This window comes from Acomys minous, assembly GCF_964271855.1.
Source record: "Acomys minous genome assembly, chromosome: 14".
Taxonomy (NCBI): domain Eukaryota; kingdom Metazoa; phylum Chordata; class Mammalia; order Rodentia; family Muridae; genus Acomys; species Acomys minous.
In genome coordinates this window covers 8,896,165-8,912,047 of record NC_140496.1, presented here as the reverse complement: position 1 = coordinate 8,912,047, position 15,883 = coordinate 8,896,165, and the positions used below count along the sequence as shown (strand labels likewise).

At 51.0% G+C, this 15,883-nt stretch overlaps 1 protein-coding gene across 1 annotated transcript in view; it reads left to right on the top strand.

Annotated features, from left to right (window-relative positions):
• Nucleotides 1-15,883, top strand: part of ATP2C2 (ATPase secretory pathway Ca2+ transporting 2) — a 62,085-nt gene that overhangs the window by 18,262 nt on the left and 27,940 nt on the right. The window contains exons 2-7 of the mRNA XM_084757088.1: nucleotides 1,177-1,287; nucleotides 3,294-3,410; nucleotides 7,192-7,281; nucleotides 9,283-9,318; nucleotides 9,414-9,475; nucleotides 13,202-13,310. Coding sequence (XP_084613214.1) covers nucleotides 1,177-1,287; nucleotides 3,294-3,410; nucleotides 7,192-7,281; nucleotides 9,283-9,318; nucleotides 9,414-9,475; nucleotides 13,202-13,310 — 525 coding nt within the window. The remainder of the gene's footprint in view (nucleotides 1-1,176; nucleotides 1,288-3,293; nucleotides 3,411-7,191; nucleotides 7,282-9,282; nucleotides 9,319-9,413; nucleotides 9,476-13,201; nucleotides 13,311-15,883) is intronic.

The window sequence follows — 15,883 nt, the reverse complement described above, 5'->3', positions numbered from 1 at the left end:
ACTGACAGGAAGAGGAACTTGGATGGCACCTCAGCTAAAGGAAGTTGTCAGCACCTCTTTCTCTTCCTCCTTCCCAGTTCCCAGTGATGACTTGAGAAGGAAAAGATGTTATCATGTCATGGTGTCAGAATTCTGAGAAGGGCACTGTAAACATCTTGATGTGCCCTGGTGCTGAAATCCCTCTCTTGTCACAGTGTCTGTCCCAGGCCTCTGGGTGTTTGGTGTGCCTGGAGCTCTGGGCACAGATCTCGGGCCTGTAGAACCTAAGGGTGGCCTTCACTCCTTTCCTGGATTTATTTACAACCACTTATGGAACTAGGGTGTGATACCACATACTGCCACAGGGGGCGCTCTCTACAGTTTAGGCTTAACCTGGATTCCTGCAGAGAGGGATGAGGGTAAAATGTCATCCTGATCCTGTTGTTTTGTACAGCTGGACACATCATTCAGATGACAAAGTGCTTCGATACACAAACATGAGGACCAGAACTCAGATCCCCATAGAAATGAGTGTGGTGGTACACACATGTACGTAACCCAGGGCACAGGTGCTCAGAACCAAGTGGCGCCTCAGAGCTCACTGGCTAGCCAGTCTAGCCAATAGGTGAGTTCTGGGTTCAGTGAGAGAAAGAGCAAACACAGTAATAGAAACACCAAGAGCTGAGCACATGTACCTACCTGCACATTACATACACACACACACACACACACACACACACACACAGAGAGAGAGAGAGACACAAATATAATAGTAACAACAGAAAAAAGTTATTTCCAAACAGATGTGTCAGTAATAGCCATGTGTTAGTAAACCCTGCATGCCCCTAGCAGGATGGATAGGAGCGGAATCTACCCATACAGAGGAAGTCTGTGCACCCGTGGGAAGAGCAGGGTGGTACCCTGCAGCATGCCCTCACTAACGTGGCGAGAAAGCAGTCGGAGGGGTGCTGGGCATGTGACCTTTTCTGTAGAGTTCACATCGGAAAAACCACTTTTTTTGGTGGTTGGTGAGGGAGTTTAGGGACTGACGCCTTCTGCCTCCTGGTGTGGGAGCAGATCACATGGGTTGGCACGCACACTTGAGGAGTCCACACTTTGCGTTTGCCTACCCTGCTTTAACCAGAGGCCTCGCAGCCAAATGCCCTGTGCTCACCTGCCACACCGCTCTCTCCACAGATCGGTGAACAGTGCGAGCTGAAAGCCATCGAAAGAGAAAAGACAGTCACAGCTCTGCCGCCCAGGGAAGCGTGTAAATGCAGCAAAGAGGACTTAGCCAGAGCCTTCCATGTAAGAACTTTGTTTGTGTCTATGTCCATTACTTCTCTCGTTGTCATGACGAAAACACTTCCCAAGAGCAGCTTAAAGAATTGTCTGTTCTGACTCACAGTTCCAGGTCCCGTCTGTCACAGTGGGGAGGACATGGTGACAGGAGAGTGGGGCATCTGGTCACCTTGCACCTGCAGTCAGGGAGCAGAGAGGAGTGCTTAGCCATGTCCCCCACCCCCAGCCCTGCCCCACTACTCATGCGATGGTGCCGCCTACACTCAGCACGGGTCCCATTTCAGTTAGACCCCTCTGGAAATACCCTATACAGATGGCGTTATGGAAGCAGAGTTTGTAAGCGGCGTGAGACCAAAGTCAACCCTGGCCTAGCAGTCCAACCTCTGGGGCCACAGAATGGAGCCAGCATTATATCTTTAGCTAATGTTACTTGGAACACCAGACAGACTTGATGGCACATGTGTGTGTGTGCGTGTACATATGTGGGTGGTCTATGCACTGGTAGGTTGTGTGCACGTACATATATTTGCATGCATATCTAGGGATATGTGTGTACATGCATATATGTATTACATGGGCATTTGTATCTGTGCCTGGGTATTGAGATGTGTGTGTATGTACGCATGTTTGTGGGGTTTGTGTGCATAGGTGTGTTGTGTGTATGTGTATGTACATATATGTCCATTTGTATGTATGTACATGGGCATATGCATGCTTGTATATTTTACATGGGCTCGTGCATAGTGTCTGCATGTATGTGTATACACGTGTGAATACAGGTGTGTACATGTGTGAGTGTGTACATACATGCTCATAACTCATCTTGCTTTGAGAAAACAAAAGCCCAGCAGGGAAAAGGCACATGGTACCATGAAAAGACCTTAAAAATGAACTGAGTCCATCTCATGCCCTGTTCCCTGGAGGCCGCCATGGCTTCCCTCTTACCCCCAGTCCTGTGCAGCCTCTCGGGAAGTTCCCCACAGCACAAAGCGCTGACATGACGCCTTATACTTAAATTGGCTTTAGCTGGTGCTTTGACTCACACAAAGGGACCAGACCTTCATCTGTCACAGGGGGTGCGGTATGGTCACTTCAGCCACTCTTGTCTCTGAGGAAATGCATATTTCGTTTACAAGGAGTAATTTGATGATATTAAGATACACAGCATAAAATAACCCAGTTGGGGTTTGAAGCCCTGTCACACGTCTATGTGACCATTCACCTCAACAATACGGAAACCACCTCCTTTTGACTGTTGAGACAGATGCCACCCATGGTGGGGGTGGGGTGGTGTTATAAAACCCCCTTGCACCTGCTATCAACTATCAACGCCTTTGGGCCTACATACCTAGAGTGGAATGGCTAGGTCATGCAATTCTGTTTAATATTTTGAAATGCTGCTAGGTAGCAGCTACCCACCCCCCTCTGTGTGTGTGTGTGTGTGTGTGTGTGTGTGTGTGTGTGTGTGTAGAGGCCGGACACCTTGTGCTTTGAGACAAGGTCTCTCCCTGGTTTGAGGTTCACTGCCTGGCCAGTAAACCCCGGAGGATCTTTCTGTCTCCCTAGCGCTGGGGTCACAAGTATACACAACCACACACAGGTTTTTTGAGTAGGCTCTAGAGACTGCCCTAGGTCCTTACGCATGCATGGCAAGCATCAACTAATCGTTGTCCTAGCTGCCACAGCCTTTTCCTGTCTTTTCTTTTCTTTTCCTTTTTTTTGGAAGGGGCCATGTTTCAGCCTTTCTGCTCTCCCATCTCCAGCTCCATTTGCTGACACTGGCTCAAGGCTATTGTCCCTGCCGCAAGTATGTGTTGACCTGTGGGTTTCCTGGGAATGGACAGGGCCATGTTTCCCTTACCTCTGTGTCCCACTTGCGGAGACCCTCTGAGCCAGGGATAAGCCCATTTCTCTAGTCTCCCCTACACGATGCTGGCTCTCACCTGGCACCTGTGACTTTGCTCTTGGGTCTCCGCTGGGCCCAGTAATGTACACTCACTATCTCCTTTCAGGTGGACCTGGACAGCGGCCTGTCAGAGTTTGCAGTAGCCCAGCGCAGGCTGGTCCATGGCTGCAATGAGTTTGTCACTGGTAACACTGAGCCCATGTGGAAGAAATACCTGGATCAGGTAGGGGCAGGACACCCTTCCCTGTGTTCACCAGGGGCACCAGGCAGGAAGGGCGGGCCAAGCATTCATTCTTTAAATATTGACCCTGGGTGTCCTTGGCCAGGTCCCACCCGGGGTGTGGGATGAATGAGTTTGAAGATAAACAGTTTTGTCCTTTCGGATGCTCTGAGCCTCCAGGAGGAACCCTGCATAGGTGACTAAAGATACAGGGAGCCGAAGCCCTTACTAGCCACAATGGCCTCTGGGACACTTGCCCCACACATCAGGCACCACCACGCTGAATGATAAGTAAATAAGAACTGATGATTTATTTTATTACCCTCCTAAAGCCATTTGCAGGAGGGGGTGTTGCGGGTCAGAGGAGCAGGAAGCCTTTCCCTATGGCACACAGCTTTGCCAGAGGAAGCAAAGAAAGACACAGAATGCCCTGGCCAATGGAAGGCCAAGGAAGAAACAATTAAGCAGAAGAGTGCCTGAAGAGACTATAAAAGTCAGGCTAAAGAGACTGCTCAGCCAGCAAGTGTTTTTGCCATATGAGTACAAGGACCTGGGTTTGGCTTCCAGAACCTACTTGTTTGTTTGTTTATTTGTTTGTTTGTTTGTTTCAAGACAGGGTTTCTCTGTGTAGCCTTCTGGCCTCAACACACAGCCAGCCTCTGCCTTCCGTGTGCTGGGATTAAAGGTGTGCGCCACCACACCCAGCTATCAGAACCCACTTTTTCAAAGCTGGATATGGTGCTGTGCCGTTGAAATCTCAGTACCAGGGAGGTGGAGACAGGTGGATACAGCCTGCCTAGCCTACTTGGTGAATTCCAGGCTAGTAAAAGATACCATATACACAGCTGGGCATGGTGGCGCATGCCTTTAATCCCAGCACTTGGGAGGCAAAGGCAGGTGGATCGCTGTGAGTTTGAAGCCAGCCTGATCTACAAAGTGAATGCAGGACAGCCAGGGAGGGCTACACAGAGAAACACTGTCTTGAAAACCAAAAAATAAAAATAAAAATAAATAAAAATAAATATATGATATGGTTCTGAACTTCACGTTCACCTGCTCATCTTGGGTGAGGGAGGATGCTGAGGTCATGCCCCCACCAATCTTAGCTGCTGAGCCTCTATGCTGGTGGGGTCCTGATGGGTGGTCTACAAGTCAAATGTGTAGCCACCGTGAGAAAAAGAAGAATGACCACGGCTGTCAGTTCTGGTCTAGAAGTCTGTACTTTGCCCCAACCCAGTGCCAATTCCTAGTCCGGGTGACCAGGCACAGACCTCTGACACCCAAGGCCTCCAGGTAGTCAATCTCTCTTCCTCCAGTCCTCCACTCCAGGCCGGGCCTCCCTTTCCTCCTGTTTGTAGACTCCAGGGCAGCCCTATGCTTCAGCTGCCCTCTGATTGGGTCTATATTTAAAGCTTTCCTGATTGGTTGGTTCAAGGACCAATCACAGGTCAGGCAGCATCCTCTTATTGTTACCTTCATCCTGATTACCACTAGGTTCTCAGTGCACCAAGTTGACCTTTTGTTTGTTTGGTTGGTTTTGGTTTTGGTTTGGTTTGTTTTGAGACAGGGTTTCTCTATGTAGCCTTGGCTGTCCTGGACTCAATTTGTAGACCAGGCTGGCCTCGAACTCACAGCCATTCTCCTGCCTCTGCCTCCTGAGTGCTGAGATTAAAGGCGTTCACCACCATGTGAATTGATGCTTTGGGCATCAAACCTGGCCCATAGGCACCGGAGTGGCTCTGGCCAAAACCTGAAGGTTCCTCAAATTCCATTATTCAGGCAGTAGAGGCTCCTGAAAATTAAAGTCGAAGGAAGGAGGCTCAGACCAGCTGGAGTTCAGAAAGCTCTGTCCCATTGGCTTTCTGCTAGGTGCTCACCCTGTCTTCCCCTCCTCTGGGGACCTGCCCCTTCTCTGGGGACCTGGTCCAACCTCTGCCCTGCCAAAGCCGCTTGGAGCCTCTGTTTGCACGCTGGAGGCTCCCTGCAGTGCTGGCCTGGACGCACCAATGGGAGAGGGGCTGGAGTCTGCGTGTGCAAGCCCTGTGGACACATAGCTTTTCTCCGTAAACATTGCACACATTCACCCCTTCCTTATGCCCACCAAACTGCTATGAGGCAGCTGTGGGGGGCCCTCCTGTCTGTCTTCTTCTGTGACAGGTGGGCTGGCTGCTGAGTCTGACAAGGGGTGTGAACAAGACCCACTCATTGGGCTGGGTGGCAGTTCTGCTTAAATGGCTTGTGAAGGTCTTTAGAACATGGTGCAGCCTAGAGAGGAGATGTCTGTATCCTGGGACAAGGCTCTTGGAGAGAACACTGCAGCCTTTTGGACCAATCTAACTGGGTACTTTGGAGTAGGTCTTGGGCTTTGTGGGGAGCAGATCCCTTCTCCTTGCCAGCAGAGCCCTCAACATGAAAAGGATCAAGAATTCAAGCCCATCCTTGACCATGTACCAAGTTGGGGGAGAGACCGAGCCAACAGGAGACCCTATCTTAAATAACAAAATGAGCCAGGCATGGTGGCACCCGCCTTTAATCCCAGCACTTGGGAGGGAGAGGCAGGCAGATGGCTGTGAGTTCGAGGCCAGCCTGGTCCACAAAGCGAGTCCAGGACAGCTAAGGCTACACAGAGAAACCCTGTCTCGAAAAACCAGATAGATAGATAGATAGATAGATAGATAGATAGATAGATCAAAGAAAAAACAAAATGAAAGAGAAAGGGGAGAGAGAGGGAAGGAGAAATGAGGAAAAGATAGACAGACAGACAGCATGCCTACACGCTAAGAAATGGAAGCTGGGAGACGCCAGACGTAGTTTCAGATTGTCTATGAGCTGATGGTGGGGCCAGGCAGGAAAAACCAGATTCCTGAGATCTTGTCCACCAGACCAGTGCTGGATCATGAAAAGGCTGTGGCATCCAGGGCAGGCGAGGTCTGTGACCTCAGGGACTGTTATCTCCCAGCTGTCAAGTAGAGACGGGTGGGTAGAAGCAAAGACAAACTCAAAACCAAAATGACTGTGCCTCCCTGTGTGGGAGACTTGAGACATTTGCTGGGGCCAAGTCTGGGTTACTGCTGAGCTGCCCCGAAGCCCCTGAGGATAAGCACAGGGCAGCCCCAGGGATGAGGGTAGGGTCCAGTCCCTTCGCGTGTCACACCCGGCACACACTGAAGTGCTTCTCATGAGCACCGTGTACCTTGTCGTATTTCCTTTTGCACCTTGGCCACTGGGAAGCTCAGAGGCAGAGATGTTCTTGCCTGGTCTCTTTCTGTTCTCCCTGACTCCCTGGCCTCTGCTCTCTGACCCCATTTCCGTGTTCGTAGCTCTTTGTGATTTCCTGTAACATGAGGGTTGAAGGACAAAGCAATCATGGGAAGCTCTTTGGAAAGATCTTTGGGATTTCAGACTCTATGTGACGTGTGTGGGGGCTAGAGGCAAACCTAAGAGGAAACATCACTGGAGTCCCCAGAGTTTATCACAGGAGCGGGGTGACTGTAGTACACAGGGCTGGAGGTCTGTTGTTCCAAGAGAGGAGCTCTTAGCTATGGTAGCCAGGATGGGCATCCATCACGTATACCAAGGAGATCATTGGTGGATGAGGTGTGGCCAGGCTAGACAGAGAATGCAGAGTCAGGGCCAGGTGAGGACAGTGTCAGTGTTAGCCCACTGTAGTGGACTCTCCTACAGAGGAGGAACGATGGATCAAGCAGTCCCCCGACATCCTTCCCAAGCGTAGGAACCCACGCTGGCCTTTCTGACATTAAGTTTCTGTTGTTTGTTTTTTCAGTTCAGGAACCCCCTGATCCTGCTGCTGCTGGGCTCGGCCGTGGTGAGTGTCCTCACCAAGGAGTATGAGGATGCTATCAGCATTGCCCTGGTGAGTGACTGGTGGCCTCCCTCCTGGACTGGCTGTGTCTACTGTGGTCATTCTTTCAAAAAGTTACTATGGTTTGTGTATGTACGTGTGCACACGGGAACACGTGTGCGCATGTGCAGAGGCTAGAGGTCGACCTCAGCTGTCGTTTCTCAGGAACCAGTCATCTTTTTTTTCCTCTCACTGATCCTGAGCTCGCTGAGCAGGCGAGGCTGGCTGGACAGCGAGTCCCAAGAATCCACCTGCCTCTGCTTCCCCAGAGCTGCGGTCGCAGGCAAGCACCACCATGCCTGGCTTTTTACTTGGGTTCTGGGAATCTATGTAAGCTCTTCCTACCCACAAGGCAGGCACTTTACCAATGGAGCCATCTCCCCAATCCTGTGCCCAGTTATTGCACAAGAAAAAGGGGGCGGGGAGTTTACTGCGAACAAACTAAGAAAGAGACTGATAAAAAAACAAGCAAATCTGCCACTTGCCTTTCCACCAGCATAGAGGGGTCTTTGTGGCGTAGGTGGCCCCAGTATGAAGAGGGCTGTTTTGTCATCTTCTCCCCTCCCCCATGAGATCTGAGTGCTTGTGTTATAAGACATAGTCACTCCCTGTAAGTTACTTTTCTCTCTGATGCAACCAAATACCAAAAAGAAACATCTCAGAAGAGGTCCTGTTTTCGCCCCAGCTTTGAGAGGCGACAGTCCTGCTGGTGGTGAGGGTGCCACTGTGGGAGCGGTGCTCAGCTCTGGCTACAGAGAAGGGAGGCTGCTTGCTCAGATCAGGAAGCAGGGCCCGGATATAAAGTTCCACCCTCCCCAGCCACACATGCCCACCCTCCAGCTCCGCCCCCGTCTCCCAAAGGTGTTCACAGGCTTCATAAGGCTATGAGAGGAGTCTCACATCCAAGCTGTGGCACCCTTAACCCGTTATCTAAAGGTGTCCTCACTTTTAAAATGTTTTGCATTTAAGCGAGATATACATTAAAACTAATGATTTTAGTCAGGTGCAGTGGAGCATACCTTTAATACCAGTACTCTAGGCAGATGCATGTGGGTCTCTATGAGTTCGAGGCCAGCCTGGTCTACAAAGCAAGTTCCAGGATGGCCAGGGCTACATAGAAAGACTTTGCTAAAACAAAACAAAACAAAACAAAACACATAGATTGGTGGTTTTAAAGAGAAAATTTCAGGGGGATTTTGTACATCCAGTTGATCCCCTCTATTGAGTTCAAAAGCACTTTCATTGTCCTAAAAGAAACACTGCCTCAGTGACAGTCATCTGTGCCCCACACATACCCCCCCACCCCCATGCAGCCCCGATGGCCTGCACCCTGCACATCTCTCTGGATTTAACCACATCTTTTAATGTCACACGTGCCATTCAGCATTCGCTGCTGAACGCTGAGGACAGAGTCACACCTGCAGGTGGAGGAGAGTCCTTGAGCTAAAGAGTGAAGGAGCAAGCCATGAAAGATCATGTCTGTGTCAGGTGCTGCAATGATGAAAGTGTGTCCACAGGAAAATCTAGAAGGGCTCCCCAGTGTGGGAAGCCCTTGTGGTTGGAGTTGGGGGTGGGACTTAGTAGGTTTTCTGCTATTGGCTGCTTCCCACATTTCTGTACAGAGCAGCTAGTTTGCAAAGAGAACATATGTGTGCTGTTTATGTGTTAGTGGCGCTGGGGGCTGAGGACGGCACCTCACACATGTGGACCAAGAGCCTTGCCCCTGAGCCACATCCCCGGCACTCACTGGGGGATCCCAGGCAGAGGCTCTACCCCTGAGGCCCCCACATATCTCAGAAGCCCTATTTTTACAGTTTGAGACAAAGACTTACTAAGTTGCCTTCTGCCTCCGCCTCCCCCTCTGCCTCCACCTCCTGAGTGGCTTGGATCACAGGCTTGCAGTATGGGCCTTGGAGCGCAGTGTGTTTTCAGAGTCCGTGTGCTCCGGGAGTGAGGCCCGAGTTTCGTTGTTAGTACTGCTTACACCCTCCCTCCTCGCACCCTGTCTTCCAGGCTGTTCTCATCGTGGTGACTGTTGGATTCATCCAGGTGTGTACATCCTGAGTCCCATCTGGGTGGGGTAACGGGGAGAACTTGTTGGGGTTCCCGTCTTTGAACAGCACATCTGATGTGCTTCCTGCCAGGAATACAGGTCGGAGAAGTCTCTGGAAGAGCTGACCAAGCTGGTGCCTCCAGAGTGCAACTGGTAAGTCAGGGCTCCCATGAGACTGTGGTCCATGGAAGGAGCTGGTAGACTTGACAAATGCATGGTCTCCTTCATGGTGTGACATGGGGAGAGCGGTCTCAGTCTCACTGTGGGTGAGGAGACCTGGTGTATGCCCTCTTGGCAGCTAGCTGGGTGACCATAGATAGCAAGTTCCACCTTTCTGGGCCTCTGCTCTGGCATCAGCATCTAAGTTGTCTTGGGAGTGGTGGCTTGAAGCTTCAGATAGAGGGGAAGAGCCTGGAAAGCAGAAACAAAAACAAAAAACTAAGTTTTGCCTAAAGAAAGGGGACAAAAGTGGCAAAGTGAAGTTACCATATTTTCCATCATATAAGACAACCCCCAACTTAAACTTTTCCAGTGAAAATATAGAGTTTGGAATACACGCGCCGTATAAGACTACCCCTCTTCCAATGCACACCCTGTGCAGGAGACTCGTCACAAACTATATTTTAACTGGAAAAGTTAAAGTTAAAGTTGGGGGTTATCTTATATGTTGGAAAATATGGTAGGTTGGAGCAGTCACAGGCCCGGCAGCAGAACATGATGTGGCTTTGGCATGGCTGTATGTAGAAAGGTATCTTAGTTACTGTTCTGTTGCTGTGAAGAGACACCATGGCCAAGGCAACTTCTAAAGGAAGTTTACTTGGGGTTCACAGATTCAGAGGGTGAGTTCATAATCACCACGGCAGGGAGCAGGGCATCAGGTAGGCAAGCATGGCACTGAGGTGGCTAGCTGAGAGCTCACATGTTGCAATGACAACCATACACACACACAGAGAGAGAGAGAGAGAGAGAGAGAGAGAGAGAGAGAGAGAGAGAGAGAGAGAGAGAGAGAAGAGAAAGACAGACAGACAGACAGACAGAACAACAAGACCACTTTCCCAAACAGGTCCATACACTGGGACCAAGCATTCAAATGTATGAGACTATAGGGACCTTTCTCATTCAAACACCACAGGGTGCTCTCTCTGACTGGCTCAGAGCTCTGGGCAGGTGACAACATCTTACCAGCCCACATGCCATTTACTGTCCCCAGCTCCTGTCAATCATGATTAAAAAGGGAAAAATAGCTGAAGCACTCATCTGTCCTGTATAGCATTTCAACCTAGGGCAACATACAACAATAGAGACTTCCAGAAGTGTCATCTAACCTGCTCTGTGCAGTGTGGCCCCACTAGCCATGAGGGCCTAAGAAGAACCTCCAAATGTGCCCGAGTGAGAAGGCGGAGTCCTCATTTTATTTGATTTTTATTAAAGTGAGCACTAGGCAGCTAGGCATGGTGGCGCACGCCTTTAATCCCAGCACTCTGGGAGGCAGAGGCTGGCAGATCGCTGTGAGTTCAAGGCCAGCCTGGTCTACAAAGTGAGTCCAGTACAGCCAAGGCTACACAGAGAAACTCTGTCTCAAAAAACTATATATATATATAAATAAAGTGAGCACTAGGCAAGATAGCATGCTTGGACAGGGAGTACTCTAAGTAAGTACACAAGGGGCCAACTTGAAAAGCGTGTGTGTGTGTATGTGTGTGTGTATGTGTGTGTGTGTGTGTGTGTGTGTGTGTGTGTGTGTGTGTGTGTGAATGTAAATGTAGTACCCCATGGTATGTGTGAGGTCAGAAGACAGCTTGGGGGAGCCAGTTCTCTCCTGCCTTGGGGCTTCTAGGAGTCAAACTTAGGTGGTCAGGTTTGAACCTGCTGAGCCATCTCCCGGCTCTGGGGCCAGCTGTCAGGGGCATCATAGAATCCACTAGCCACCTCTGGAACTGAAAAGACTTAGAAAAGACCTGTCCTTCTCCCACTCACTGACCTGGCTGAGGGCCTGGTCCTCTCAGTACCTGTGCTGCTCCAAACAAGGGCTGGAGGCCCCATGTAGCCTGAGACACTGGGAGACCAGACACTCTGCTAGCCTGTGAGGTCTCCCAAGGTGCCAGCAGTTACAGAGAGGCAGGGAGAGACAAAGACAGAGAAACATACAGATGCAAGACAGAGGAAGAAGGGCACAGTCAGAATGGAGAGAGAAACATGAGACCATAGGCAGGATGAACCTTCCAGAAGCTGCAGGGAACAGTGAATATCTGGGCTCACTGGTTGGAGAATGAGGCTGTCACAAACCCAGATAGGTGACATTTATATCAGCTGAGCAGCCAGAAACATGGTCTGTGATGATCACTGGACTTTTAGCTTAAATACCAAGTCTTGACCTTTCCGTAATTGGATACAATGCCGATATCCCCAGAGGCCACTTCGGAGACAATTTTCTTTTCAAAGTGGGTACCCAGGACAGGATGAGGTGCATAGCAATGACGTCATCCCTGTGGGAAAGGTGGGGAGGCTACAAGCCTCCGAGAGCTCAGGGTCCTAGTGTGAATAGGGACAGGGTAGTGAGCTAAGAGACAGGCTACCTGGGAAGCAGCACCTGAGAAGTAACCCACCCACACAACACACACACACACACATGTCAACAAAATCCACAGGGGTGTCACAGTGATGGGGGGAGGGACAAGGACGGCTCTGGAGCGTCCCATCAGGCTGCCCTGACAGGACACTGGCGGGAGAGATGACACTGAAGGAAGGCTCCGTGGAGCAGCTGGGGTGTGCTTGATGGTCTTGGCTACAAAGAATGGAAACCTTAACTGCACAGGGCACAAGGAAATGATGTCACACAATAGCAAGGGATCAGAGTGGGAGTTGATTGACATGGTGCTATGGGCTTGGGCTTGGGCTTGGACTCGCCTCCTTACTCTGACATCTTCAGGTTCTTGGCATTGCGCTCTGACTGGCTTCCCTTGCGGTGCCAAGATGGCTGCCACAGCTCCGGACATCACAGCCATAAACGTATAAAGGTCCCGCTGAAGAGACTGTGTGTGCGCAGGGCAAGGAAACCTTTCTCACAAGTTCTAGCCAACGTCTCGAGTCTTATAAGCCGGGGCTCTGTGATGTGTCACAGGCAAGGATGGAACCACACTGACGATTATACCCAAGTGTGGCTAAATAAACCGGTGGCTTTGGAGAAAGGAGGGGGCCTGAGCAAAATCAAGTCCCCTGCTGGGAGGGTGGGGATTTCCATCCTATCTGTCAAAGTCTACAAAGACCCTAGGGCCACAAAAGGGGGTGTGCTTTAAGGCCTAGGGAGAACCAGGAGTAGCAGGAGGCAGATCAGGTGGCAGCTTTTTGTGAGGTTTGCCACTGGAGAGTTTGGGGAAGGGGGCAGGCAGCTTGGCCTAGTTCTCCTTAGCTGATGGGCTAGCGGGACTAGAAGAGGGGGCCTTTGCAGTAGGAACCTGTGCCCAGGCAGCCATAGGTGGCCGTGCACTGAGGAGGTCCAGGCTTCCCAGGCATTGAAGCTGTCCCCCTGACGACATCATCACTCCTGCCTCTAAGCCAGGGTGGTATGTTCTCTCAGCATCAAAGTATGTTTTCCCAGGTGCCACTTGGAGGTCGTAGGACAGCTGGTCTCTAGCTGTAGAAGCTTCCAGGTGCAGTAGCCTCATTTCTGAAATACGAGCCAGGATCTCCCAGTAGCCAGATGCCTTCCCAAAGTATTTTGAGATACAAGAGTTTAAAAAAGTAGACCTGTAAAAGTCTTGAGTTTGCTTGCAACAAAAATGCCAAGTTGATCAGTTAATCCAGTTGTCAAAGGGCATGAAATGGGGGTTTGGTGGTAGTGGAGGGGGGAGTCACCATGCCACCTCCTCTCCCATGCAGCCTGAGGGATGGCAAGCTCCGGCACATGCTTGCACGAGACCTGGTCCCAGGAGACATCGTGTCCCTGTCCATTGGAGACCGGATCCCTGCTGATATCCGACTCACGGAGGTGAGCACCCCTCAACACTGTAGCCCGCATATAACAGCTGGTCCTGATGCACAGGCATAAGACCCCCAAACCCACCACTCCCAAGCACCTTACTCTTCTAAGAACAGAGGTGCCCCCAGCTATGTGGCTTAGCATCCTCTGGGGAGCTGGGAACATGGCCCCATGGCTGAGAGGGGCAGCCTAATATAGGCCTAACACATCTTGGTTATATGGGGTTTTGTGCATATGTGTGCAAGCTCATGTGTTTGCATGTGGTGGCTTGGGTGTCATTTCTCAGGTGCTGTGTACCTTAGGTTTTGAGCCAAAATCTCTCCCTGGCCCAGAGCTGGTCAAGTAGCCTCCACTGGCTGAAACTAGCCCCATGGATTTGCCTGTCTCTGTCCCCCTAGCTCTGGGTTTACCACCACGCCCTGCTGCCCCTGCAGCAGCCACCACCACCTGCAGCTCTTCTTCCTTGTCCTCTTCTTCCTCTTCTTCTTCCTCTTCTTCTCCTCTTTTGTCATTGTTTCCTCTCCTTTCTCCCTACCTGGTTCTGGGACTCAGGTCAGGTCCTTGTGTTAACAAGGCAAGCGCTTTCTTTACCAACTAAACTACCTGCCAGCCCCTGGGTGTGTGGTTTATAGAGCAGATCAAAATGGCAAAATCACCCTGGGCATGAGCGAGAGGGCTATGGGCTGCTTCATAGCAAGGAGGGAAACTGAGGCAGAGGACCAGCAAGTGCAGCAGAGGCCTGGTTTGGCGACTCTGGTAGAGCTGTCTCCTCCCACACCTCGAAGGTTCAGAGTTAGCATCTAGCAGAACGGCACAGGGAGCTGTGCCATATGGTGCCACATTCTGGAGGAAGGGACTGGGTGGCAGGGTCACATGAATGGCGAAGTCTTCCACCTTGGGCTCTTAGTGACTGAGGGATTTATTCACAAGAGTTCTGAGGACATCGCACAGCAGGGCAGAACCCCTGTCTGCTGCAAGTGTTCTTGGGGGGCAAAGAGGCAGGGCCATGGGGGAGGGGCGGCTGCATATGAGCCTGGTTTGAACTCAACACCTAAGATGCCACCAGTTTAACCTGGAGCTCTTTGTGCCTCAGTTTCCTTATATGTAACACGGGAGGTGATAACAGCACGGGCAGTTAGAAGGATTAAATAGCGTCACTGATACAGAACCGTGGGGACACTGGCTGGCTCGTGAGGACCTCGGTGTGTGTGAGGAGCAAGGGAACTTTGGGTTTTAAGTCCTCACCCAGATCTCAGCACATAACAGACAATTGTCCAGACTGTATAGTTCCTGTGATGAGATGAGAGCCAGGGTCTCTCAGGAGCCATATGCCATCCCAAAGTATTTTGAGATACAAGAGTTTAAAAACTGTAAAAGTCTTGAGTTTGCCTGCAATAAAATGCCAAGTTGAGCTGGGCGGTGGTGGCGCATGGCCTGTAACGGTGCAGGATATTGGCGGGCGGCTTACGTTTAGGTAGCCCTAGGTCAGTTTAAGCATCACCTCCAACCGCTGCTGGCTCTCACAGCCCTGTATTCATTTCAGGAACACCCTGAGCATATTGATAGTGCAAAGGTGACGCCATTGTGTCTCTCACATCTCCCTGTTGGCATTTCGCACCTCCCTGGGACAATCAATAGCTTTGTTTATTCACAGCACAAAAACCTTTATCTGCGATTAAGCTCCAGGACTCAGGAGTGGCCAGCCCTGACCACTGAGTTCAGGGAACAGGAGGCTGTCAAGCCTGAGGACAGGGCCTACAATAGCCTGTGCACAGCTGCACTGGGGTCACAGAGCCTTACCTTCTGTTCCCTTGAGTGGGAACAAAGGCAAGCCTTCTTGGCTGTCCTTTTGCCTGCAAAGTCTGAAGTGAAGACAATTGAAGGGAGTTGTCAGAACTCCAAGTAAGCTTTATCAAGAGGCTGATCCTGCAGGGGAGTGGAGGGGCAGGAGCACACACATGGGGAAGGAGGGGGCCGCCTTGGTTATGCTGGGGGCTATATGGGTTATGCCCCCAGATCTATCTTGGACCTACTCAGGTCTCTTCCCCACCCAACTCCTGCCTAATCCCACCCATCCCCCCCCCCCCCCCGAGATTGTGCCCTCCTCCCCACAACCACCTATTGCTCCTCATTCAGACACCCCATCTGAGGCTCCTGGAAAGAGACCAGTGTTTATACTATGATCACAGACTTGCAAACTGCATTCTAAGCTACCAGAGCCATGCGCACAGTGGTGGCCCCCGCTAGACTTAGCCCCCTGGTGAAGTCACAGGCATCTTGGCTTTGTCTGCACACTCTGTGATGTCGGCTCAAATTGAAGTCGCATGAAGACACATTTGTCGGAGTGGTACCCCCCCAGCATTAACGCGCATGCGTGGCTCTGTTTGTATTTAAGGAGTCTGTTGACACTGTGGGAGACCCTCTTGTCCCCTCCTGGTGGCCTATAGGACTGTACAGCCTCCTGAGGTGGCACTTGGGCTTTGTACCTGAGCTGTGAGACTCTGTTCTACTCCCCTGTCCACTCTTCTGCAGCTGCCCTTCTATGTTCCTTCTGCCTGTCAGGCACCAGCAGCTGCTGTAAC